The sequence below is a fragment of the Copadichromis virginalis genome, linkage group LG7 (assembly GCF_057382275.1).
Source record: "Copadichromis virginalis isolate Kocher_CV1m ecotype Utaka linkage group LG7, C_Virginalis_male_GT1.1, whole genome shotgun sequence".
Taxonomy (NCBI): domain Eukaryota; kingdom Metazoa; phylum Chordata; class Actinopteri; order Cichliformes; family Cichlidae; genus Copadichromis; species Copadichromis virginalis.
In genome coordinates this window covers 16,116,186-16,142,375 of record NC_140624.1, presented here as the reverse complement: position 1 = coordinate 16,142,375, position 26,190 = coordinate 16,116,186, and the positions used below count along the sequence as shown (strand labels likewise).

Genomic DNA, 26,190 nt, shown 5'->3' with positions numbered 1-26,190 from the left:
ATACAAAATAGATGTTTCAAAGGTTCTTGATGATAGAATTGCACACAAGTTGAAACTGTAAGACACAGAGCTTTCTTAAAGCAGAACATTTTAGATTTATGATCATTTTAGTTAGATATAAGTGGTGATGTGCATGAAAAAGGTGTGTGTGCAAAACTTCAATGTTGGACATTTAAACTGCTTTTATTTCATGTCATCAGACACTAAAACCTCAAAAATAAGATGCATACAATTAAATTCATGTTCTTTACTATTTATTCAGCCTGGGTCAAAGGCGAACTAGAGCATTACACATAACCTATGCAGGTCACCGGTCTACCACAGATATAAACAACTACACCGATTGCCAGTTCAAAGTTAACCTAAAAATAACAATCTCTTGTGAGGGAGAAAGCACACACAGGTGGAACATGCAGCTTTTACACAAAGAAGTCCCAACTAACCTGGAGGTTAGTGATGTGACCACTTGACCACTGTGTCACTTTATGATTCATTTTTATTGATGTGACTCTACTACAAAAGAGTACCATCATTATAAAAGTCAGTCAAACAAACCAAAAACGTATGCTCTTGTGAGCCATTATTGTGCACATGAATTATTTCCACAGGCAGAAAACAGAATATAGACAACTGATGCAAAACATGTTCTTTATATTTAAAATGACTATGACCAATTCCATGACTACTGGTTGATTTTTTGCATCAGAATGACCCCGGACAGTGGTCATTAGTGTCTAGCATGGGTTGTTGTGTATGCTTCTTTCCCCAGCTGTTTTCCCAGCTGGGCACAGTGGAGTTTGCTTGTTCATTTGCAAGTAAACTAACTATTAATGTAACTACACTAAAACACCATCATCAGCTTATAAAGTGGGGCAAATAATCATTTGATCCCCTGCAGAAGTTTACAAAGAAATGATCAGTTCTTGATTTTTAAGGTAGTTTCATGTTAATGAAGAGAGATAGAATACTAACCAAAAATCAAAAATCAAAGTTGAATGCCTGACATTGACTGAAATCAGTATTTAATCCCCAAGCAAAACATGACTTAGTACTTGGTGGAGAAATCACTGTCGGTAAGCACAGCAGTAAGACATCTCAGGAGGAATTTTAGCCACTAGCTCTTTAAATTCTCATAAAAATCCGAGACTGTTCATTTCTTTGTAAGTGAGGCAACATAGAAATTCAGCAGGATTAAAATACTTCCCCCTCTATGACTACAAATCTATTACTGATATTGTTGATAATAATAGTTATAGTCATATGTTAACCTGTTACATTTCACAACAAAGTGACAAAGTATTGCAAAGAAGCATTATAGACACAACTGTTTACTTTTGTAGCAAAATGCCTTACATAAGCATCACGATAAACCCCCAGAAATGCAGAGGTATTATTTTCTTCAAGAAAGCTTCATGCTGTAAAACGGAGCACACAACAATCTATTAAATCTATGCAAATGCCAAATTTCTTATTTCTCATGAAGTAATCAGAGGTTTAGGGGAGGACATGCACTCGAATCATCCAGACAGAGTCTCTTGGCTGTGTGTGGGGATGAGTGAGCATGAGCCGTCCTGAGCAGACCCTTCCGTCTCTCAGCATCCTCTGTAGGAACACTGCTGATTTGTGGTGGCTGATATCCAGGCTCCTGGGGGTCCAGAGGATCTTTAGATAGATAGATGCAGATGGCAGGAACTCTCCGCTCCATGGTTATACCTGGTGCTCCAGGCTGTGGACTCTTCCAAACCTCCTTCACTGTGTTATAGTAGAGTTTGGACACCTGGTGCAGACCTTCAACTTTACGTTTCAGGATCTCCACACAGGTGATAGTTTTTGTGACTCCTCTGCCTGAGCCAGTGAAGACCACCTGTCTTAGTGACATCCCATTTGGGTTTCTTACTTCCCCTTGCATGCGAGCTGCTGCAAACTGCAGTAAGCTGCGAATCTTGCTTCCTCCTTTTACTCGCATGTGCAGGATGTCTGCGGCCAAGCCTGGGATCGGATAGGGAATGCTGTCCTCTGTGCGGCTGATTCTCCTGAAGTTGTTCTCACCAGCAGTTTTTGGAAGTGGCAACGAGATCTGGACAGAGGGACTGAATGAAGTAGGCTGCTGTTCCATTGTAGTGCCACATATAGCACTGTTCATCTGACCCCTGGGTTAAGTCATTACTTAGAAAGCAGCAAAATAACAGTGCGGGAAGCTGCAGTAACAGACTATTTGTATGTCTCCTTTGGGATCTAAAACATTGTTCTTGTTCCTTTACTCTAAGAAAGTAAAAGCTGAATGGCTCTGTAATCTAAACTTGTCACTTATCTTGATCCTCTCTCTTCTCCGTCCAAGCTTCTTTTTCATCTTGCCTTTATGAGCGCTGAGATGGCAGCCAGCAGAATAAAGAGGGCACTTCTTCCACTAATCCCACTGAAGTGAAGGAAAAGATGTCCTTGCTCTTTTCAGCACTGAGGACAGCTGATGCCAACAGACACATATGAGGCTCAGAGAGAGACATGTAGAGTGGGACATAGTGCTCTTAAAGGCACATGCAACATTTTGCCTCATTTAATAATGTCTGTATATTTCAGCTAGTTGGGTTTCTTGTTAAAAGGCTTAAGGGATCTGGGAATGGTTTTGTCTGTGTGGTTGCTTGAATTATACAGACGAATGAACACGAGTTAATGAGATCAAGGCACGCAGCTGAAATAAATCTTTGTTTTAACTGAACTCGACTCAATTGTGCCACTTTGCTGACATTCTTAATGTGCGGTTTTGCAGATATGACACCAAACAACCAATCTCACTCAAGATGTGGAGCAATGCTAGTCATTGTAGTATATAATGGAGTGTGGTTTTTCAAGATTATTTTCCCAGTGCGCTATCATCAGAGAGCCATATGGTCCAAGAGAAATGTCTTCCTTTGGGCTATTACAGCAGCTTCACAGCTCTCCTCCTTTCAGTGCATCGCCTGCTGGGCTGACCCCAAAATAATCCTTGTTACAAAAGTTGTGCTTCTTTTTAAGAAATGACATGTACAAGGACAATCACATCTTGGAGCTGCTACTTTTTATTGTCAGACCACAAGTACATTAAATAGAAAGACAGAAAATCAGTATCCAGATGGGAACAGAGGTGCATTGGTTGCAGCTCTCTTTAGAGAAGCTGATCCAAGGGAGGAGGTGAGGAGGCAGCTGGAGGGCTCATATGGAATCAGCATGCTGTTATAATGGTGCATTTCTGCCTCGCAGGATGGTATGCACCCCATGTTAAACAATCAGCAGAAGCATGAAATGCATTGTTCAAATTAAGTTGCTTTACAGAAGAATTATCTGCTTTTCATAAACATCAGTTAACAGCAGCATTCCCATCCCGAGAATACTCATTAAATATTTGAAGGTGGTTCACTGGAGGCCTTGCGCACGCTCCAGAATCTCCCCAAGTGTTTATTTTTATCTGACATGTTTAGTGTTGCTGGAAAATGAACAGAAGCTCCAGCGCCCAGCTGCGTACCCAGTTTAAACATCCTTCAGTCTCCAGTTTATGTTTTTCATAACATAACAGTTGTGGGGTTTGATCCGCTGTATTTATATCGAAAAGGTCCTTAGAGTTAATGGTCACACCCCCATCTTGTGGAAGAAAGTACATATTGCAAAACTAATATCACCGTGGGTTAAAGTGAACCTGCATTACAGGAATGTTCAAGCATTAGTTTGTTCTAAAAAACATGCTTTTGGAAGAATATGAAATTAATGTCTGATGAATACATCTATAGATGAACTGCTAGATACATACAATATGGATGGATCATACCTGTTCTTTTCTCTCTGTTTTTGTAGGGTGATTATATACAAATGCTGAGGGGAAGTGGGGGTGATGAATGTGATCAATCTGAAAGTGTTGAGCATGTAATAGGGATCAACATGTATGTACATACTTTTTTGTACTCCATTTAGGACTTGATGATTGACTGTTTATTTCATATCACATAGATTTTGTTGACTTTGATTGTGCACATGTGTGCATGTATGTATATGTACATATACACGTGAATATGTGTTTGTGTACTCAAACAAAAAACTATTTGAATGGTCATAAAAAACATGGAAAGGATTTCCACCTGATTAAATTGGTTTATTTTAGCATTATTCAATTCTTTCAACTTCATGTACTTTAGTTGGACCAGCTTAATTAAATAATGATGACTCAGCTTATTTACTGCAGTTGAGCCCAACTTAATTTAATTGAGTTGATCCAATCCAGGCAAATTACATCAGTCCAACAAAAGTAAGACATTTAGTAAGGTGGAAATCCTATTCATGATTATTTTAAGTTAATTTAAAGAGTTATTTTTTGGAGTGTTCAACTAAGTCAGAGTCTGGTTAGCATAAAACTTGTCATGCACATTGTTTTTTCCTCCAATTTAATGGATTTAGGACATAGCTGTCACTCCATAAATCCTTTTCCACTTGTCCTCATCCGGGTCTATTCTGGACAGGTTACCACTCGACAACTGTTCACACTCACATTCACACCTATAGCTAAATTAGAATAATTAACCTAATCCCACCAGAGAAAACATGCAAACTCCACACAGAAAAGCCCTGGCCAGTGGATTCAAACTCAGGGGCTTCTTGCATGAGGCAACAGTGCCAACCACTGTGCTAGCCACAATAAACATCAGCATACATGTGGTGTGTATGCTTTTCTCATATTCAGTTTTGAGGTTTTTGTTTAAATCATGTGAATGTTTTTCACTTGTGCAAGACATAAATTTTTACCTCAAGGCGCTCCGTGTTTCATGTTAAAGTCTTAAACCAGAAAAAGCCACAGACAATCAATATTCATTCTCACAGTTTTTGTTTTTATTATAAAGAACAGAAATGACATATGTGTGTATGTATCCTGGTTTTCTCAGCATGGCTTTGAAGCAATTACTCGTGAAATTTCCTGCTGGATTTTGTCCTCTTGGGTGTTTATGTCGATATCTCCCACCTGCCCGTTTTCATAGCTGTGGAAGAAGAAAGCAGCCTTTTTAGGAAGCTCAAATAAAGTCCAGAGTTCTAACTTTCTGAAGAAAAAAAATGTTGGAACTGTTTCTCATTGTTTGCTTTTGCTTTCTGCTTTTTGTCTTACTCACACAAAGAGGAACCGCGTGCACACGTGGTCGGAAACCGGACACACCCAAATGTTGCCGTGTTTTTGCAGGTTTTTTGAAGTTATCACTGTTAACAGATAGACAAAATCACATCACACGCAATTAAATAAATCTTTGTTGCTTTGTGGGGTCTTCCGTATTTACCTTCACAGAGTGCAACGCAGTTTAGGTTCGTGCTTTGCAAAAACCTGCCTTCCCCCACTTGTTCCTAAAACATATAGAAATACAAGATGAGATACTGAAAGCAAAAAAGGATATTGTACTCCAGAGTGAATGTTTGCAGCATTTAGATAAATGTGAACAACCCGACCTGCTTGATTTGGTTTATTCGGTTGTATTTCTGCAAGAGTTCTTCTCTAGTAGGAATTTTGTACTGACCTTTCCCCATCTCTAAAGAAAAATGGAAGAATACTCTTAAAAACATGCAAAAAGAACTCGTAATCGACAGACAAGAAACAGAGTTCTTACCAGAATATCCAAATGATATGCTTGAAATGGGACTCAAATAGATGCCTTTCCCATACGCAGCACCATGGAGCTAAAATAGAAAGAAGGGAGAGGTTTCGGTGGTCTGAACATCCACATAAAAATTTCCTATGTTGAAATTGTCTGTAACTTCAGACGGTGATCAAAGACAATAAGCATTTAGAATTTATATATTCTACCTGTAACTTTGTGTAAGATGCGTTAACCAGTCCGTTTCTCAAAATAGAGTGCCAGTTTTCAATGTGGGAACCACTGAAAGAAGAGAAATATGATCTACTAAGCATGGATCATGCTCTATATACTGTATAAGTGATGATGTGAAAATTTCATGAAAAAAAAAATCTTTGACTTCACTTACTGGAAAGCAAAGGTGCTGCCATAAAGCTTTTTGGCAGTTTGAAAGTGAGCCTCCTTACATGGAGGGCTGCTGATCAACAGGAACTGATGGGGTGTGTGCATAAACGTCAGTTGCTGTTAAATAGCAATTGATTAAAAACAACAACAACAAAAAACATTAAATTATAGAAAGCACAGTGTGAAATTTGATATGTGGCTGCTAATTATTAACTAGTCTACAACTGCTTTAAAGCTTGCAGCTAGACTGCTAATAAATCTGACTGCTTGGGCATACCCTGCTCAGCGGAAGCTTCACAATGTGCGATCTGTTGCTTGCTAAAATCCTGTTGTAAAACATACAAAAGCAAATCCAGATGTTAACCTAAATATAACTGGATTTCACTCAAGTTACTCTTTTCTAACACTTTCATTTAAACGACTTCAGACGCAACGCTGCAGTTACTTAGCCCAAAACAATGCGCTTGCCAAGTTTGAACTAGACTCGATGAATGGCTACTGAGGCGAGTGAGTAACAAAAGGACAGATATGCAGCGATCTACTAAATAATAACTAAAAACACATCCAGATTTAGTCTCTCACCACTGCAGTAATGGATGTGCGAGAGGGTCTATCTTGTCCAGCTGCTTCTTAATCTCAGAATATGGACCCTGAGTATGATTTAAAGACAATTTAATCATTATAATCTAATAAACCCAGTTCAGGAAATCATTTACCTGCTTTGAGTTTGTGCTCATTCAGCAGACCGATGTGTAATTGTTGAAAATGAGAGTGTAGATTTTACTTTGAAAGACCTCACCTGTGCCATCCTCCTGACCAACAAGACATTGTCCAGAGCTTTCTGCAGCCTGTCATAGCTTCTGCTCTGTTACAACAAAAGCGAAAACAAATCAATAAAATGACACACTGAATAGTGCACGACGGATCACGCCAGTGGTAACTTTGATTCAGCTGATACCTTTGGACTAAAGGCGAGAGTTTTGGGGTTGTGTGGATCGACAATAGAAGGGTACGGTTCAAAAATAAGGCTCTTGCGTGAAGACTGAAGGGCAGCTCTGCACATGGCTACCAACAAGTCGATCACCTGCAACAGCAAAGATTATTGCCTTACTCATGTCCCATACTGTAATAACTCCTGCTATAAAATATTTAAAAGCTTACCAACCTCTGCACCGGTGGCAACCTCTTCTGTCGCTCCAGACATAACCCCCAGCATGTGAAAGGAAAACACACAGAGCTCCCTGGTGCAAACCGCTGGCTACAAACACACAACGTAGAGAATACTGTCGAAGAATCAAGGCTCAGTTTTACTGAATAGCTGCTCAACCAACAGTTAATTATTTATCGAGAGCTCGCACCTTAAGCATGGGCCCATTTTGAAACACGTGCCGCTCATCGCAAACAACACAATATTCATTCAGTGTTGGGATCCTCTGCTCAGCATACCTCATTATCTGTGCACACAAAGAAAACAGAGGCAAAGTAGCTTTCTAAGAAAATAATTCAAAATCAACACAAACCTGCTCAAATGTTATGCTTAAAGTCAATTTTCCTGCTTCCAGCTCCATATTTTGTAACTGGACTCTTAATAGTGTCGCTTTCCATGATTCACAGTTCAAACTAATCATTATTTATCTTATCCCAGGCCTTGCACCAGCCCTTCAGTAGCTTCCCTCTCTTCAAGCCAACTATCTTGTGATTGGTTGTCCCCTAGCAAACGCAGGTTTTAACAAGCAATTCAATTTTTTTTTAAGTAGCACCAATTCACAACAATAAATGACTCAAAGCCTTTTATATTGCAAAGTTAAGACCCTAAATTATTTATTTAAGAGAACTCAGACAATCCCCTATGAGCAAGAGAACTCAAACCCTCAGATTAGAGTAAGCTTTCACCTGCACCAAGAAGCCGTGCTGCAGAGTTGGTGTGGTCTTACAGTGCCCAATTGCCTGGGATGTGAAGAGTAGCTCCATCAGCTGTTTAGTGTTAAGCTGTGCTGATGATTTCACTGCTGAGACCATCACCCTCTGTGGAAGAAGGGTCACAAACAATATCACTCTATATTCAGAACTTTAAAAAAAAGGTAACAACTCTGGAAAGACTGAAATAAAGTCCAGATTGCTGACATCAAAGACAGATTTGAGGAAGGAGTGCTCTGTTTGCAGGAATGCTTTAAATGCACTAATTGGGATGTTTTCGAGCAATCCTGTGGAGGTGATCTGGACAATTTTGTGGACATATAATGCTCATATATTTCTTTTTGCAGAGATATGATTATTCCATGTAAGAGGGTTTAAAGTACTCAAATAATAAGCCATGGGTTACGAAAGTAGTTAAGTCCACAATTCAAAGAAAGAGATATGCTTTTCAATAGGGAGAGGCATCAGAGCTGCAGGCAGCCACCAAAGAGCTGAAAAGCAAAGACCAGCACGCATGGCATTTTAGAGGGTTTTACCATTCAGACAGAGAATTTGCCAATGCTCTTACTGCTTTGATTATCCGTTTGACATATATGATTTCAGCAAAGACTTTCAGGAACTGAGCCACACATTAAGGGACAACCAGCATTTTAATACTAGTGAAGTTGTAAAGGAATTTCTTCATATTACGGTAAACAAGAGTCAGGGATTAGACAAGTAAATGTGGAAGGCTGCTTAAACACTGCAAACAAGCTGGGCCTGGTTTTTCACTACATCTTTTATTCAGTTCCTAAAGTTATACATGTCCTCAGTGTGTGGAAGAATGCTGAAATTGTCCCTGTTACCAAATTCAAGTCACCCCAAAGCCCGCAGTGATTTTCAACCAGAGGCTTTGACCTCAGTCTTAATAATATCTTTGAAAGACTGTTTGCGTATAACCTTCACAGAGGAGTCTAAGACTCCACACTTACTCTTCTTAATTTGCTCCTTAAACCCTTGGAAGGAGACGGATATCATGTCAGACTCTTTACTGTTTACTGATTTATCTTCTGCATTTAACACCATTCAGTCATGTTTTAATTTGTTTAAGTCCATTTGATTTAAGTCATAATCTGGACTTTCTAACAGAACGCAGACAGTGAATGGGCTTCTGTTTGGCCAAGTCAGGTCATCTGCTGGTTCACAAGGGTGTGTCCTGTCCTCCTTGCTGTTTATACGATGCACGAACATGTGTCAGAGGATGTTTGAAAGGACAAACACTTTAACGTATGCAGATTAAATGCCATTATTAGTCTTTTGGACACCAGCCGCAGATCGGTTATTGAACAGGTGGTTTGAAGAGTCTGATCTCCAGCTCAACATGTTAAAGACCAAATGAAAAAAGTCCCGCACACTTGATGCCACAAACATTAAGGGTCATACTGTGTAATGTGTGCACAGGGATTATTACTGATGCAAGACTGAATTTTGATAGTTTGTTTTTCTTGTGGAAACTGTTCACCTTTCACATCATTAAGACGCTGTTTGATGGATCTGTTATTGAGTTAGTTTTAATTTTTTTTACTTTTAGTCTTTGTATTTCGGAAGATGACAGAGCATCAAACTGTGCACACATCTATTCCACCTATTAATTCATTTTAATTGGAATCGATTAATTTAGATTTTTTCATTTTTTAGCCTTTTTGTGCTATTTATAGCCTCAGGGATTGAAGTTGTTGTTTTAGTGAAGCCTGGAGCACTCTGTCTTTTCTCCTTTTTTACCATGTATATGTGAATATAGTTTTTGATGTCAGGTCAATTAGCGTCAAAACAAATCTACCTAAGGCTATCAATAAAAGAATCTGAACCCGAACCTGAAACACAGTTGCAGATAGAAAATATGTACACACACACCAATTTTCCACATCGATGTATTTTGAAGTATATTTTCCCTCACCTTTCCGCTGGGCGTGGAGGTGAAGAGCTCACCGGGATTCTTGATGGTGTAGGAAGTTGTATGATTTGTGAGACGGTTCAGCTTCATTGTTGGTAAAATGATCCGGCGTCTTGCAGCCGGTTCCTGGAGCTCCTTTAGCCTGCTGATTGTTAGACAGGAGTGAATAGATCCATGCACTAATGGATTCAGTCAGTAAAACAGCTGTGTCATTTAACTCTTTCATACTTTGATAGTGGCAGCCTGGTGCTAAGTCTTGCACAAAATTTCTTGATGGTTCCACTTGGCCTGAACCAGCTGTGACTCCTCTTCTGCCCAGTTACAGCGTTGTCGTTTGCAAGGTGTTTCCACACCCGAGATATGAAAACTGTGAGAATACTGGAGAACAAAAACGAAAGGTTGGCTTTCTTCAGATGAGCTATGACTGAAATAAAAACGGTGGATGTGTCCTGTTGGAGCAGTTAATCTATGAACACTCACTTCTGCAACTGTTTCCCAAGACTGAAGTTATTATTATTAGACAGCTGAAAGACCTCAACTGAAGGTGCTGCAGTGAGAAACATCACTTGATCAAGTGTCACATTGATTTAGACTGAAGTGAATTCTGCATGTGGATGTATTGTTGCTGCTCACCAGGTCCATCCAGATACTGAGACATAGAAAACTGCAGACGGATAACGACAGGCTCCGATAGATTAATCCTCCAGGCTTGGGCTGCCACCTCCTGTGGACACCAAAAAGATGTCAACACTTTCAGGTGTCATGCGAATATGCCACTTTAACCAATGCATGTGCAGTTGTGGTCAGAAGGTTCCAGACATCCATTTGTCACAGAGGCATAGTCACAAAAGAAAAACGTGGTCTCTTCTATAGATATAAATGTGATAACATAAAACATCTAACTAATGGAAAAGCTTAATCCATACTGTTCCCAGAATGCATAATTTTAAATTCACAAGACTCTTTAACTTCTTTTCATTTGATTAGGATCTGCCTCTCTGTGCTTGAAAATATGAGTTATTCTGGGCACACCAACAGTATTGATAGTGCTGATATGACAGTGAAGACATTTTTTAGGACATCAAACTATAAGTCAGAAAGTCATATTTCTGTGGTGACTATATGATCCAGCAGGATAATGATCCTAAGCATAGATCGGAAGTGGTTTTGAGACGGTTAATTCAAGATAAAATTAGGTTAACTTATAGATCCAAAGAGAGCTGATCAAATCGAGAACATGGGCTCACATATTAGCTGCACTTTACATAGAGATAGATAATTAATTACTTAGATAAATTGGTGAATAACAGATAAAAATGTAATTCACTTGTATATTGATGTAAATCAACTCACATCTAAAAAGTTAGCATTCATTTTTAAGTCCACATCCACATCATCAATTGACCCGTACTCCCTAGGAGAAAAAAAAGAAGGGAAATTGTGAAAATGTAGTTTAAAAAGGACCATGGATCACTTCTATTAAAAGCCATGAACAAGGAGGGATGTTCAGAAGTTCACCTGACAGAGACAGCAGAGACTGAATACAGAGTCCTGACTGCCTCGATGTCCCTGTCCAGCCAGGGGTGGCGACAGAAGTCAGCGGGATACTGACTCCACAACTCCCCCTATGAAGCATGATGAAAGGAAGTTACACCGTTATAACTCCAGTGTATGAGATGACATGTATTGATACAGTTTAAAGCTGATCATGTGTGATCTGAACAAGCTAGTCATTGTGTATTTTTACTCTCTAAAGATTTGTTTGAGATTTTTTTAAAAAGAAACTAAACATGTTCCTCAGAGTAACATATCAGTTGTTGGCTTTGCTTAAATACACACAAACTCACTGCAACAGAAAGATTAAGAAAAATTTTTAAATGAGTCGAGTATGTGAACAAAAGTGGATTTCAAGAAGTGTGTTTACAATGTAGACAATTTTGTTTGCATTAGTGTGAAATCATTAAAAGGAGAAATCATTGTTCCTGACAAATACTTTTATCAAGCTCTTGAATGACCATGCAATGCTTTGTTTGTTTTTAATTATCTTTTATATGCAACAATATTTTATCCTTGAATGGTTTTAAAAATGCTACAAGGTTGTAATAGGAAGACACTGAAACTGATGTTTACTTGGATTCCACACAGGATCTCGTCTGCATCAGCGTCGTCGTCACTGTGGCGCTCCTCCCACTCCTGGCACTCCTGTTGGGTTGACGGGAAAAGCTGGCAATCAAAAGATCCTCTAATTTACAGAGTTAATTTAAACCTTCTATTAACCCAAACAAAATCAGCTGGCCCTGCTGCTAAGACTTGCGCCTCATTTAAGCCATTTGCTTGATGAAAATGCAAAAACAGAATATATACCACAATGTGATGCAATTTCAGCAAGAAACCAGCAAGAGAGGGCTTCAGCTATTTACTTCTTTTTTGTCAGTTGATCTGTTAACTATGTTTTTAATTGATTTTCTTGTCGGTTACCCACTGCAAAGGCTAGTGCAATCCTCTGCCCTACAAAAGGATAACTCCCTCTACATGTATATAAAAGTGTGGTGGTGCTGGTGGTGGGGGTGGATATCTGGAGCTTGTAGACTCATCGTGTCCTTATATCTTTTTTAGCAACAATCAACAAAGTGTCCATTCCTGTGTGACTGAAACACTATTGGGAAAAACATTTGTGGCTTAATTAGTTCAGTTACTTCTGTGATGTATGAATGAGCAGGTTGCTCTGAGTATCTTGAACTATGTCGAGATAATTGCTGTTTCCCTGGTTTTAGTCTGTGCACGGACATTAAGTGGAAAAGTAAATAAAACAACACATCAACATATTTTGCTCATAAGAGTAGAGCATGTGTTTGCTAATGCTAATGATACAGCAGGTTACGAGGTTACAATCTTACCTTTCCTTCAGGAGAATGTAGCAAGAAAAAAGGATACTCCATTTCTGTTGAAGGCTCTGCTGGCGGTGCCTTCTCTTTTCAATAGCAGGAAGTCCCACATGCCCAGCCTGACTTCTTGGTCACATGACTGACTCCAGACACTGGCAGCCTGATCACTTAGTGCAGTGAGATGAAAGACTGATGTGGATCTGTTCCTATATCTCTTTAAGTATCTTATGTGGCACAGGTAGAAACCTAAAAGCCAGGCGCATTAATCAGTGCCTGGAGTGATGAGAACAAAGCTCCCTCAGAGGGAAGATGGGTAAACAGGTGATGTTTGGCATTTATTAGCCTTGTTTTCTGTCTGCTGTGTCGCAAACTGACCTTAATCTGCAGTTACCCTTGTTAGCAGTCACCCGCTGCTCCACAATCTGGTCAGATTAGACACTTATAGGACTGCATACATCTGTACACACCTTCAATAAACAAGTGCTTTTCTTGGGGTAATCCACTTAGACATGAATGGCTAAGTGTCCCCTGTGTATTTACAGGGATGGACACAATAGTATAAATGTCTCATGTCTCAAACAGGAAACTGCCATTTTTGGGGTTTGGAACAGACATGAAACGCAAAAAAGGCCGAATAATTTCATTATTTTTATACACCCATTGTTACAGGTAATATATTTCAAATAAATTGGTGACGTAATTAAGTAAATGTGTTTGTAAAGAGTCCACTTTTAAGATTATAACAAATCTGATACAGATTTGGGAAAAGGTCAAAAGCTAGAACTGAACCAAGAGGAATGCTGTCATATCTGGTAAACATTTTACCCACTCGAATAGCTCAGAGAACAAAATCTACTTAGTAAAAAAAATCTATCTACACAATCTACTGACACCATAGACATTAATTTTACATTAAATACAATAGTTACAGTTAACAAACAATAACTGACTGCAGTTTCAAATCATTTTTTTTTTTTAAAGAGAAAGATTTTATCTTAGAAGTTTCGTTTGTATGGTTTGTAATCTGTATGACACCATGATCATTTTTGCTAAGTTGCACAGTATGTTGACACTGTGACAGAAAAGTCACAGTTCAGCAGATTGTCCACAAGAGAGAGCTGCTGTTGAGTTGTTGAGAGAGAGGGGGGGGGGCAGGTTATGGTTTATTCGACATGTTTTGCAGTAAATGTACAAAAGTCAAACTGCAACTTTTTGAAACTTTAAATGTCACTGCTAAGGCTTCTCAGAATTTTATCGATTTATACGTTTTATAGGCATAGATGTAATATTGATGCTATATCAAGTCTTTTGATAATCCTTCCTTTAGCTTTTGCTTTGTAATCCCAGACTTGTTTGACATACAGTAGGTAAAACATGTTTTAGACCACATGCAGAAAAATAAAAAACCACAAATATTTTTGAAATCTGTCAAACACCTGTTTAAAACAAACAAACAAACAAACAAAAAAATTCACTGAACTGAAATTATGTTTTTATACCCAAATGTGTACCGGCATACCCGACCTCTCGAAGTCAAAAATTTGTCAAGCATAATTTTCGAGAACTACATATCATATTTTCTTTCTGTTCAGGAATACGAGCAAATAACAAAATAATATTGTTTTACTATTTTTCTGCTTTTTAATCAATATATAACAACAATAATTATATTTTAGCAATTTTCCAAATATCAGTTTGTTTAAAGTGCTTGCACATACTGACTGACAGAAACAGAAAAAATGATTTTCATAAATTATTATTATTTTTTATGTTTCTTCCTTTTCTGCGTTAAGCACATTGAGTTTGCATGTAATGAAGTGTCCTATATAAATCAAATTGCCATTGTCATTATTGTTAAATCAGGCCTTTCACTGCTCGGTGGTTTAATAAATTTGTTAAACGCTGCACGTAGATTTCAGGACAAAGTAGGGTTTGCAATTAATTTACAATTTTTAAAAAATATCCACATATATTGTTAAAAAATGTGGACAAAATAGTGGAAACAATGTAAAATGGTACAAAACCTACTGCTCTGTGATCTACAATATTACAAAAATGAACACATTTACCCATGTTGTTGTTGTGATGCTGTCTCTGCTTGAATGCAGTAAGATTGAAAAAAGATAAGTAAGAAGAGGGATGGCGTCTTGGATTTCATTGCATCATTGTTTGAGCTTTTAACCCATCTGTAATCTGGAAATCAGCGGCGCATTTCGCTGCTTCTGGCGGCTCCAGATTTATCCACATATAGATGGAAGGTCAGTGAAAGCCAGTTTGGAGCCAGTGCTGTAATCTCAGAGGATTACGCTATTCACACACTGTATGAATATTTATGAGTCATAAATGAGTGTAAAATTTGTATACTTACACCCAGTTTAACAGACTAGTAGACCCTAAAGGGCGTCATCCTTGTCGAGAAGCCTTTCCTTTCACTTATGTCGTTTTCTATAAAAAAGTGGATGAATTTAAAAATCATCTAAGGTGTTATACATGTGAATTACACATAAACATTTTAAAGAGAGATTAGAAATGACTGGCCTACTGGTTTAATGAAACTCTGGAGAGTGTGAAAATATGTGCTGAATACAACTCCCAACCAGTCGTGGCCAGCTGGATGCCCCTCGCTGATCCTGGTTCTGCTGAAGGTTTCTTTGTCGCCGTTTTGAGTTTCTCTGGTTTGTAATTTTAATTATTCTTGGTTTCATTCTGTATTCTGTTTATATTGTTTTGGTTCAGTTCCTGTTATCGTGTCTTTGGTTAAGGAGAGCTTATTTATATCCATTTATAGTTCCCCTCTTGTCTCAGTGTTTTTCCTCTGTCATGCTGGTGTGTCTTAGGTCTAAGTGTCATCTCCTGTCTTATTTTGATAGTCTCTTGTCTTGTGTGCATTGTATTCAGCTCTTCTTCCTCTTACTTGTTGTTTTGTAAGTTTCAACCTTGTTCACACCTGTTGCCTGTTCCCTCATCATCAGTGTGTGTATACAGTATGTCTGTCTTTTCTTGCCCCATGTCGTGTTCTCCCTCTTGCTGTGTGCTTTGTGTGTTTTGTGTTTCCTCCTTCCTCTTAGAGCCTTGTTTCCTCTGTGTAGCCTGAGTTATTTTGTATTATGCATTTTGTCATTCTTAGATCAGCAGTAGAGCTGCTTTTGAATTTTCCATTTGTCCTTTTTGAGTCATGTCTGCCACACAGCCATCCCTGACATTCTTCCTGTTAAAAGGGAGGTTTTCCTTCCCACTGTCACTATCAAGTGCTGTTATATGTCATCTAATTGTTGGGGTTTTCTCTGTATTAATGTAGAGTCTTTACCTTACAATATTAAGTACCTGGTGGTGATTGTTGTTGTGATTTGGCACTATACAAATAAAACTGAATTGAGTCAACTCTGGGTGGGTCTGGTTTAAATGTTTTGAGCGGCATGTTACCACTGCATTACAGCACGTGCATGTTAGATTTTGCATTTCTGTGGTTGCCAAATGAAGGAAGTTGAACTATGACAAACTGATTATTTTTGACTTAGTAGTCCTTTAAGGTGAAGATGGAAGGAGTAGAGGTAGTGAAAGAGAACTGGAGTCAACTGTCTAAAGTAACGGACACTACGAGATGAGTGAAAAAGAGAGTGCAAATAGGGCACAATTGGGTGGAAATGAGTATCAGTGATAATATTTTACAGAAGTATGACAGCAGGAGTGAAATAGGTGGTTTACAGGATGCTATGATGTGTGGTTTGGACACAGTGACACAAACAAAAAGACAGCAGCAGGCTGAGCTAAGGATGTTAGGATTTACATTTGGAATGATCAGAATGGACTTGATCAGGAATGGTTTGAACATGTGCAGAGGAAGGATAGCGGATATATTGGACAAATGAGGTTGAAGACTGAACTGCCATGGATGTAATGAAGCAGGACATGCAGAGGGTGATAGTGGTGGTTGCTGGGGACAGGGTAAGATGGAGGGAGATGATCCACTGCAGCGACACCAGGAAAAAACAACTGAAAGAAGTCTTTCAAATTTAAGGTGGAACTTAGAGATTAAGTAAAAATGAGCCACGAGGAGTTTTTGTAAGAATTGTGTAAGAAGTCAAGAGAGACACTGCTCAGTTAAATTGAAAAGTCAAAAAAGGATAAAACCTGAAATAATAATGGGGAAAGAATACACAATGCAACAAAACAAAATAGAAAACTCTTAAATGCATTAGGACTATGAGATATTAAAAGAACAAAGTGTCTGGACAAGGTGATGAGCTACCACATGCTGCCAGGACAGCTTATTGCTTTTACATGTCTCTAGGATGGAAAAGCGTTCTTTCAAAAGGCATTTCCCTATTGGGTGTTTTGATTATTTGCTCTGGCAATGGAAAGGGAGTCTCGACTGGGTTAAGAGCTCTTGAATGTGAAGGCCATAGTATATAAGATAAGATAAGATAAGATAAGATAACCTTTATTAGTCCCACACGTGGGAAATTTGTTTTGTCACAGCAGGAGTGGACAGTGCAAAAGTTATGAGGCAAAAATTAGAATACAATAAGAATAAATACAGTACACAACTGTACAGAATAGAATAAAATAAAATACTATATACTATATATATGACTCACATACTCATTAACCATTTGGTAACCTTTCATGTCCTGGATGGAGCTCATGTGTCAGTGTGGAAGACAGCACTGGCATCAGGGGGGGAAAAGAGATTTTTCTGTGAGTCTTAAATGCAAGTTGGTGGTTCTTAATATGAAGCCACTGGAAAGAAGGGAAACATCAAAAGTTAAACTAAGTTGGAAAACAAAGTAAGGGCAATAAATGAGAGTCTGCGGAAGCCAATGTTCTGACTGTTATTAAACGTCAAGTTGAAAAACTGTGTGATATGGTAGGTTTTTGACTCCTGAATTTGGGGGTTGAACCTGATTAAAAACTAAGCATCAAAGAACAGAAAGCATTCAAGTGTGACCTTAGATGATGAGACTACATCTATTTTACAGCACAATAACACACATTACAAAGCAATATCATAAGTATGGACCATCTTCAGATCCCCCCGCCCACCTGGTCCTGGATCACAGATTTCCTCACCAACAGGCCTCAGACAGTGACTATTTCATTCCCGGTGTTCCAGATCTTGCATTCGCAGAATCGTCATTTTCTGAATGGTCTTCTCTGTCTGTCAGTTTGACAAGATTAAAGACCTCAGCAAACAAGGTCTCCATCTCCAGTTTGTGCAAATCCATACATGTGTCACTATTATCTTAGTTACACAATTATTTTAGTTACACAAAAAAGAAATTTAAAAAAAACTCTTCTGTCTGGTCTCGTGCCTCAGTGTCTCTGTAACACAAATAACGAGGCGCCATTTTTCTCATGACACCACCAATCAGCTCAGAGGGATTTATCAGGGTTAAAAATGACAAACGGGATTTAAAAGGAGGGAACATATCAATATTTAAAAAATACAAAAACAAAATAAAACACCGGCCCACTTTAACCCCTGGATTTGGCACATCTCATCTCTTTTTATATGACATCTCCTGGTGATTAATACATGAACAGGATTGCTTTCCATTTGTTACTGTTTTCCAGATACGACATCATCGGTATTTTGCACTGAATTTGAGCTGTCTCCGGGCCAAACAGATGATGGTGTCATGTTTGAGGACTCGGCGGAAGCTCTGTGATTAAACTGTGAACTAAACTTGCACCTGTGCTTTAAAGCGTAAACTTTGTATAACTCTAAATCTGGCAAACCTCCGTCTTTTTATCTGAATATTTCCCCCTGAATCTGAAACAACTGTCAAAATAAACATTTAATTCAAGCATCTCTTCACTCACCATTATTGCCCTCACCGCCCTATATCCTATGTCACTCAAAGGAAAGTAGTCCCGGTCAGTTACAGGCATAAAACCGGTCGCTGCGACAGGACTTGTGGCGCTTTGGTCCCTGCAAAGTTCACTTAGTAGGTGAGTAACAGCAGCAGAGTTTGTGTCTTCGAGATGGAGGAAAGGTTTAAAAGTGTAGAAATGTAGTATATTAGCTGTGTGGAAGATCAGAATCGTTAATGTTGGTTTTGCACATGCAATCCTTTAGATTTATCTGGTAATTATGTATATATGTAGCACGTTACCTGTTAATTAAGCAGCTAAAAACCAAATGTGTTCTTACTGAACTGCACGTTTAAAGAAACCGTAATCTCGCAATAACATTTATTAACGTTCAAATGTATCACCTTTCAGTCAGTGATTTGGGTTAGGAAGTAGCTGTTACACTTATTTATTTTATTTTATTTTTTGCTGGTTTTGCAGACAGCAAAGGGATCAATAAAGACTTTGATTTACTTAAATAATGAGTTAATAAAAATGTCTGTTGCTGTTTGATTATGACGTTGATGTTTCTACAGTCCACAAATAGCCTCAGCTGACTGTTATTTTAGGTGAATACAAAGGGCAGACATATGGTCTCAGCCCACCCACCACAAATCCATGCACTGCCCGACAACACACTTTTATCAAGCATGCTGCACTCCTCCAGGCTAAACAAGTGCAAGCTGAATCATATAAGTTTTACTTGTCTCTATAATGTGGGCTTGTGGACCAGCATTACACTTCAGGCATGAAACATTATTTTTTTCAGCCTCCTCCTCAAGTTTGTGCGGGTTTTTTTGTGTATGTGAATCAGCTTTAGTCGCTGTCAGAAGTGATCAGCTCCTCTTCTTTAGCATACACTCATGCTGGAATGTGGGAGAGTGCAGTCATTCAGCCCCATACTGTTGTCCTTGCTTTTTGTGTCGGCTGTTCTCCAGTTAGCCAAAACTGGACTGTGAGAGGGTTGAAAGTCATCCACAGAGAAGTGGAACATTTAGTTTGTGTTGGCACTCTTCTTTTCCTATTACATATTTTCGGTCTCTTTTTTTGTTTGTACGCTCTTTTTGATTTTTTATTGTCTATATAAATTCTTCTTCAACTTATTGGTTGTAAGTGCAAATTCCATTGTGTCACGAGTAAAAATATTAGATGCCCATGAAAAAAACAGGAGATTTTCTACATAACCTGTGGTTGGTGCCATACACCAGAGTCACCAGGGCCCCGGTCGATTATCTTTCATGTTTCTTTCTCTCTCTCCAAGGTCTCTTCCCGCAGACACAGATCCAGCCATGTCGAAGCCAAAGGATACAGGCTCCTCTATCATCCACACCCAGCAGCTACAAGCTGCTATGGCAGACACCTTTATTGAGCACATGTGCCTGCTGGATATCGACTCTGAGCCGGCTGTGGCTCGCAACACTGGCATCATCTGCACAATTGGTCAGGCGCATTACCAAGGCCCATTGATTTGTGCTTATTATGTGTACAATCTGATTATTTTCTTCATGTATCTGCATCGAAAAAGAAACACGACCTTGGTGCAAAAATGTGATCATCTTGGGCCCGTGTCTCACTGTGTTCATTAACTGTCTCGATGCAGGACCTGCCACCCGATCTGTGGAGATGGCCAAGGAAATGATCAAGGCTGGGATGAACATTGCAAGAATGAACTTCTCCCATGGCACACATGAAGTGAGTGAAGGGTCAGAAATACTTTCTGCCAACCTCAGTTCCTTATTTGCTTTACATTAAATGTTCTAACCTGCTAAAGCCCTGACGTCACAGATTCCAGTAAAGCCACATGCTTGACAGTACAAACCCAGATCGTCAAGTCAGTTTCTTTGCCCTTTAGAAGTGAGTCGGTGAGGATTTACCCTTTACTGCAGCAGCAGTCAGAGTGCCATTACTCCTGTGGCCTGGTGACCATCTGTAATGTGATCTTTGAGCCTCCTCTCGCCCCTTTGGCGCTCGGTCTGTCTGGTAGCTTGTGAACCCACTGTATCGTGGCCAGCTCTTCAGCCGACATTACACTGTTGACCCCTTGCCTTTAAAAGTCAAGCCTCTTTCCCTTTTTCACTGTCACCTGAGTGGATGAGCCGTCAAATGTCATCAGCTGTAGCAATGAACACCCACAGTTAATTTTTGGATCTTGAAAGATTAAGTATGTTAAAAAAAAATTCTCTCCAATTTAACTTGACTCAAAGTGGCTCAACAGCAGTCAAATAAAAAGACCTCAGTTTTATCTGTACAGCAAAGTGAATGTATGATTTCTTCTGAGGAGGGGAAAATACATTTGACCTCTGTGTTATTGGTGTCACAGTTGCCAGTACAGCTATAAATAGGAGTCACCCCCCCACAGCAACAGTATGAGGAGAAGGCATGTAGAGAAGCCAGTGACCAAGGACAGTAGTCAGAATTCACATCACTGTTTTTGTTTAAGTGAAAAATACATTCATACCTGTCATGTACCGACGTATGTGGCAGCTGTTTATGTACAGTTCAGCTGAACAATGTCTTCCTTTCAAAATATGTTGCACTTATAAATAAATATATAGTTACATAACCAGCACTGAGGCGTCACCTGTTGCTCTACTAACTGAATTTAGCTGTTTTTAAACAAAGGGTTTAAAAAATGTATAAATATCCACCTTTAATATTTTTGTAACGTTTTTAATTTATTTGCTTTTTAACCCTTTAAGACCTACCATAGAACCAAGTCCGCCAGAGCTGACTTTATATTTTTACATGCTGTAGTACCATCTTTGGGAGCATTTCAAGTTGCTATACATCAATACAACTGTTATAGCCCAAATTTTAATAATATGTATGCATTAAGTCCATAGTAACTACATAAATTGCAAAAAAGTGCAATAAACTACAAAAAAAATTGAAAATTGTTTTGTTTTTTTACATATACTTCTACTTGGAGAAATTTAAGAAGTTTATCCCTCAAAACTTTAAATACAAAAAAGTTGCAAAAAATAGTTTACAACAACAGGAAATTTATTTTGAGTGTTATTTTTGTTTTATTTTTGAGAGATATAATTTTTATATACTGCTTTTTATGCAATTTTTGCAAAACTATATGTGGAAGGAAACCGTGACCTAGGACAAGCTGATGGCATAAGATGTAAGTACAACTCCTCCGGTTTCATATGCAAAAAAAATTATCGCGCTAGCTTACGTGGTTCCGGTTCTATGGGGATTTAAAAATAGTTACGCAAAACCTCCGACCGGCTTTAAAGGGTTAAACCATTGCAAGATCTTTTTAATATAACATCTGTTTTCATGCAGTACCATGCCGAGACCATCAAGAATGTCCGCGACGCAACTGAGAGCTTTGTACCTGGATCTGTTGACTACAGACCAGTGGCCATCGCTCTGGACACCAAGGGACCAGAAATCAGGACTGGACTTATCAAAGGCGTGAGTTCTTGCCAGATTACCGCAGCTCTAATGAAGCCAGTGTGAGAAACTCTCTCCTCAAGTCACTTCTCATTGTTTTCAGAGTGGCACTGCTGAGGTTGAGCTGAAAAAGGGTGAAACCATCAAGATCACGCTCGATGACCAGTACACAGACAACTGTGATGAGAAAATTCTGTGGCTGGACTACAAAAACATCACTAAGGTTGTGCAGGTTGGAAGCCACATTTATGTTGATGACGGTCTGATTTCCCTCAAGGTTAAAGAAGTCGGTAAGAGCACGAACAATTTGTCCGTCCTCCTTTCGTTCTGCCTCCAGTAGCTGAAATATTTTTTCTGTGCTTCCTTGTAACCGAAGGCAGCAATTACTTGATTTGTGACATTGAGAACGGCGGCACGCTGGGCAGCAAGAAGGGCGTCAACCTGCCCGGAGCTGCTGTTGACCTGCCTGCAGTGTCTGAGAAGGACATTCAGGACCTGCAGTTTGGCGTGGAACAGGGTGTTGACATGGTCTTCGCCTCTTTCATCCGTAAGGCCGCTGACGTTCATGCTGTCAGGAAAGTGCTGGGTGAGAAGGGCAAGGACATCAAGATCATCAGCAAGCTGGAGAACCATGAGGGCGTGCGCAGGTGGGTGGTGTAGTGTGCAAACGATCACAGCACAAGTCTGTCTTTTTGATGGTTGAACTTTTTTTCTTCATCCCCCCCCCTTTTTTTTTCTTTCTAAAAGATTTGATGAGATCCTGGAAGCTAGTGATGGCATCATGGTGGCCCGTGGAGATCTGGGAATTGAAATCCCAACCGAGAAGGTCTTCATCGCCCAGAAAATGATGACCGGCAAATGCAACAGGATTGGCAAGCCAATCGTCTGTGCCACACAGGTCTGTGATGGGAGCACGGATTAGTGGAGTCCAAATAAGTGCTTTTCTGCAGACGTGAAATGATGCAGTCTGTCTCTTTGTTCACATTAAGATGCTTGAAAGCATGACCAAGAAGCCTCGCCCTACTCGCGCTGAGGCCAGTGATGTTGCCAATGCTGTGCTGGATGGCAACGACTGTATCATGCTGAGCGGTGAGACAGCCAAGGGAGACTACCCTCTGGAGGCAGTGCGCACACAGCATTTGGTAAGATGGCTTCAGTGTGAATGTGCTCAGTGTAACCATCTTTAATACCAATATCAAAAGAACACCTGAAGGTTTTTGAATGTCTGATGTGAGAACTCCTCCTGTGAAGTTTGCCGCTGCCGCGGCAGTCACACTCAGTCAAATTGTTGTGTTTTGAGCCTGTGAGGAAGCTTTCATTATAAGTATAAAGTGTGTGGTTTATCTTACATGTGAATCATGAGCGTTTGCTGCCAAACAGATAGTTTTTCAGCAACAGAAGGTTCACATGATTCAGATTAGACTTGCTCCTTTGTGCGTTCCTTTTATCTGAAGCTACTTGTTTCACTTTTGCACTCGTTATTGTCGTGTCTTGCTTACTAATCGCGAACTGTGTGCCTTGCGTCCAGAAAATTTATGCTCAGAATATGTAACATCGTTTTGTTCACAGGTTCCATGAGGGCATATCAGTAAAGTTTGATGATAATGATCAAGGCCATGAATGTTATCCACGCTCAAATCCAGAGAAATTTAAAAAAGACCGTAAACATAAGCGCTTCTTTCAAAAATCAAGTCTGCCATGTCACGTACGTTACGTTTTTTAGAACAGGTATAATTCAGTTCAATTAATTTTTTTTCAATAATACGAAGAAAACAGAAAACCCCAACAATCATATGATCCCCTTTGAGCAAGCACTTTGGGGACAATGGGAAGGAAAAACTCAGTTTAGACCCCATGTACCAGCATCATTTCTCAAATGCTACTAATATAAACAAAAGCACTAGAATTTTAAGCATAGTTATAAAGATAAAGACCATCTAATGAAAGTTTGGACCTCTGACCTCTTCTTCAAGGTCAAAAAAGGTCAAAGTAACCTGATATTTAGAATCCACATATCTGATTCCCTATATGCGTATATGTTGTAAATAAAAACAATGGCAGTAAGAAACGTAGTTATAAATTGTTCTGCATCGCATTATTATCACTTCAACCTTCAGCTCAATCTGTTGGCCTTTAAGGAAAGGTCAGAGGTCAAAGGTGGCATGACATCTCTGCCATCACATTGGGTTTTACTAACAGCTTGTTTCCCATTTCTTCAACCTTCTTTGCCCATCACTGCTCCTGCACTCCATCTGCTACCAACAGCATCTCCTCTTGTCTTCTGCGTGGTGTGATAGAGCTCATCTTGCATGTGTCTGCAGTGCACAGCAACGGTCTCTGGACGCCGCAGCCATGGCTGTTGTGTAGCTTGATGTTTCACTTTGCTTTCAGGTATGAGGAACTCTGCACTAAGCCTAACTTTGGTCTTTGCTCCCACAGCTCAGACTAGTTGTGTATCTGCAGTCTGACAGCCACTGTAATCTGTTTTCACTTATTCAGATCGCCCGTGAAGCTGAGGCAGCCATGTTCCACAGGCAGGTGTTCGAGGAGCTGCGTCGCCTCACTCATTTGACCCGTGACCCCACAGAGTCCGTCGCTATTGGTGCCGTCGAGGCTTCTTTCAAGTGCTGCGCCAGTGCAATCATTGTGCTAACCAAGACTGGCAGGTGAGACTCCGGGAACATTTCCACCCAGTAAATCTCTGTAAAGCTGAGTCATAATATCCTCCCGGCGCCCACTCTCAGAGAAGAAACTGGGGCATTATAATATTTTTCTATCCAGCTGCCTCCGCTTCTTCTTGAACGCAAGCCCCCAGCTCGTTTGAAGTGTGCCAAGTTTCACTGCAATCACAATCTGTGCTCTGCCCGTGACCTTTTTGAGATCTGAACCCTGACATTTTACAAGTTAATTATAACTCCCTAATCGTTCTTCTCCACTTTAGAGTTCATCCTCCCAGCACATGGCACTCAGCACATACATATAGTCAACTGGGCTGATTTCATAATGATAATCCTATGAAATAACGTGGGCTATACTTAATACTTTTAAATAGTGATTTATATGACGGAACTAAATTATCTCCTGACTTTGCTGTTCAGATCAGCTCTGTGGAGATGTGTAGCATCTTTCAGCTCAGTGTTGGTTGTCTCACACCTTTTTGCTTTGCTCTGCTCTTATTGGTGGGCTCTTTCTGCCACAGTAGGTGTGTTCACAGCATGCTACCTACATAGTGTGAAACAGCAGATAGTTAGCAACAGGCAGGTAAACTAAATAAAGCATTTAGCTGCTAGAAAGCCAAGCATTTTAATCAGCAGTTGAACTAAAAGACAGATTGAGAATAAATATTAGACTTGCACTAATAACACTAATTTAAACTTCAAACGAATTAATATTTTGTTCCCTAACTTCTAAAATAAATAGCCAGCTATTTTATAACTGCTCCAAGTTATGTCAGAGTGCAGTGACTTATGCCTGTCACCTGCAGGTCTGCTCACATGCTGTCGAGGTACAGGCCCCGTGCCCCCATCATTGCTCTGACCCGCTGCGGTCAGGCCGCCCGCCAGGCTCACCTGTATCGCGGTATCTACCCTGTGCTCTACACCAAGACTGCCAACGCCGTCTGGGCTGAGGACGTGGACCTGCGTGTGAACTTTGCTATGGAAGTTGGTGAGTGTCAGAGTTAAGAGGATGTTCTGGTAGTTCAGTAAAGCTGAGCAAGAGATTTTTGCTTGTTAACTTAATCTTTTTTTCCCTTTTTAAAAAACCTCTTTTTGTAGGCAAGCACCGCAAATTCTTCAAAACTGGAGACATGGCCATTGTTGTGACCGGGTGGCGCCCAGGGTCTGGTTACACCAACACCATGAGGGTTGTGCTGGTGCCTTGAACTTCATCGAAAAATATCACTTACTACTCGTCTGCAGCCCACCTTCCCTCCATATTGAACTTTGTTACTGCTTTCAGAAAGCTCTTCTGTTGATGTCTACAGACTGCATGAATAAATGTCTCATTCACTGTCTAAATCCTGCTGCTGGAGACTAAACTTTTTAGTGGCAACCCTTCTGGTGAACAAAGTGAACAACATTGCTTCTCAGTGCACACTTTAGCCTCATTTCAAGCAATTTTTTTCCTTTGTTCATGGCTAGTGCAAATGTATCATTGTGAAGTGAACTGGTATGACTGGGTTTACATCCATTAAAAGGAACTATGTGATCAA

The 26,190-nt window shown here is 39.7% G+C and overlaps 3 protein-coding genes across 3 annotated transcripts; 1 reads left to right on the top strand and 2 right to left on the bottom strand.

The window, feature by feature from the left end:
• Nucleotides 1–248: 248 nt before the first annotated feature.
• LOC146704781 (ribonuclease P protein subunit p25-like protein) lies at nucleotides 249–2,143 on the bottom strand. Its single transcript, XM_085462154.1, has one exon. It carries the CDS (start codon nucleotides 2,141–2,143, stop codon nucleotides 1,487–1,489), a length of 657 nt encoding a protein of 218 aa, XP_085318280.1. The 3' UTR covers nucleotides 249–1,486.
• Nucleotides 2,144–2,407: 264 nt separating this feature from the next.
• On the bottom strand, nucleotides 2,408–14,236 carry LOC146704780 (protein mono-ADP-ribosyltransferase PARP6-like). The gene is made up of 24 exons (XM_085465305.1): nucleotides 14,231–14,236; nucleotides 13,095–13,141; nucleotides 11,965–12,076; nucleotides 11,353–11,459; nucleotides 11,188–11,248; nucleotides 10,468–10,558; nucleotides 10,315–10,381; nucleotides 10,063–10,212; nucleotides 9,838–9,979; nucleotides 7,878–8,009; nucleotides 7,343–7,438; nucleotides 7,150–7,242; nucleotides 6,943–7,068; nucleotides 6,784–6,849; nucleotides 6,567–6,634; nucleotides 6,262–6,310; nucleotides 5,989–6,101; nucleotides 5,810–5,882; nucleotides 5,613–5,682; nucleotides 5,455–5,534; nucleotides 5,289–5,352; nucleotides 5,127–5,211; nucleotides 4,925–4,997; nucleotides 2,408–2,464 (listed from the first exon to the last, which is right to left on the bottom strand). The coding sequence occupies exons 1-24, from the start codon at nucleotides 14,234–14,236 to the stop codon at nucleotides 2,408–2,410; spliced, it is 2,028 nt and encodes a 675-aa protein (XP_085321431.1).
• A 4,377-nt stretch (nucleotides 14,237–18,613) lies between these two features.
• Nucleotides 18,614–26,190, top strand: pkmb (pyruvate kinase M1/2b). Its single transcript, XM_085462153.1, has 11 exons — nucleotides 18,614–18,671; nucleotides 19,834–20,012; nucleotides 20,173–20,264; nucleotides 21,867–21,998; nucleotides 22,081–22,267; nucleotides 22,354–22,624; nucleotides 22,725–22,875; nucleotides 22,967–23,119; nucleotides 24,477–24,643; nucleotides 25,462–25,643; nucleotides 25,754–26,190. Exons 2-11 carry the CDS (start codon nucleotides 19,862–19,864, stop codon nucleotides 25,858–25,860), a joined length of 1,593 nt encoding a protein of 530 aa, XP_085318279.1. The 5' UTR covers nucleotides 18,614–18,671; nucleotides 19,834–19,861; the 3' UTR covers nucleotides 25,861–26,190.

Bases quoted from the DNA above. Each gene is read 5' to 3' on its own strand.
- LOC146704781 (XM_085462154.1), bottom strand. From the start codon at position 2,143: ATGAACAGTGCTATATGTGGCACTACAATGGAACAGCAGCCTACTTCA.
- LOC146704780 (XM_085465305.1), bottom strand. The intron at 10,382-10,467 runs GTGAGCAGCAAC...TTCTCACTGCAG, and splicing joins TCAGTATCTGGATGGACCTG to CACCTTCAGTTGAGGTCTTT. The intron at 7,243-7,342 runs GTGCGAGCTCTC...GTGTGTTTGTAG, and splicing joins AAAATGGGCCCATGCTTAAG to CCAGCGGTTTGCACCAGGGA.
- pkmb (XM_085462153.1), top strand. From the start codon at position 19,862: ATGTCGAAGCCAAAGGATACAGGCTCCTCTATCATCCACACCCAGCAG. The intron at 20,265-21,866 runs GTGAGTGAAGGG...GTTTTCATGCAG, and splicing joins TCTCCCATGGCACACATGAA to TACCATGCCGAGACCATCAA. The intron at 22,876-22,966 runs GTCTGTGATGGG...GTTCACATTAAG, and splicing joins CAATCGTCTGTGCCACACAG to ATGCTTGAAAGCATGACCAA.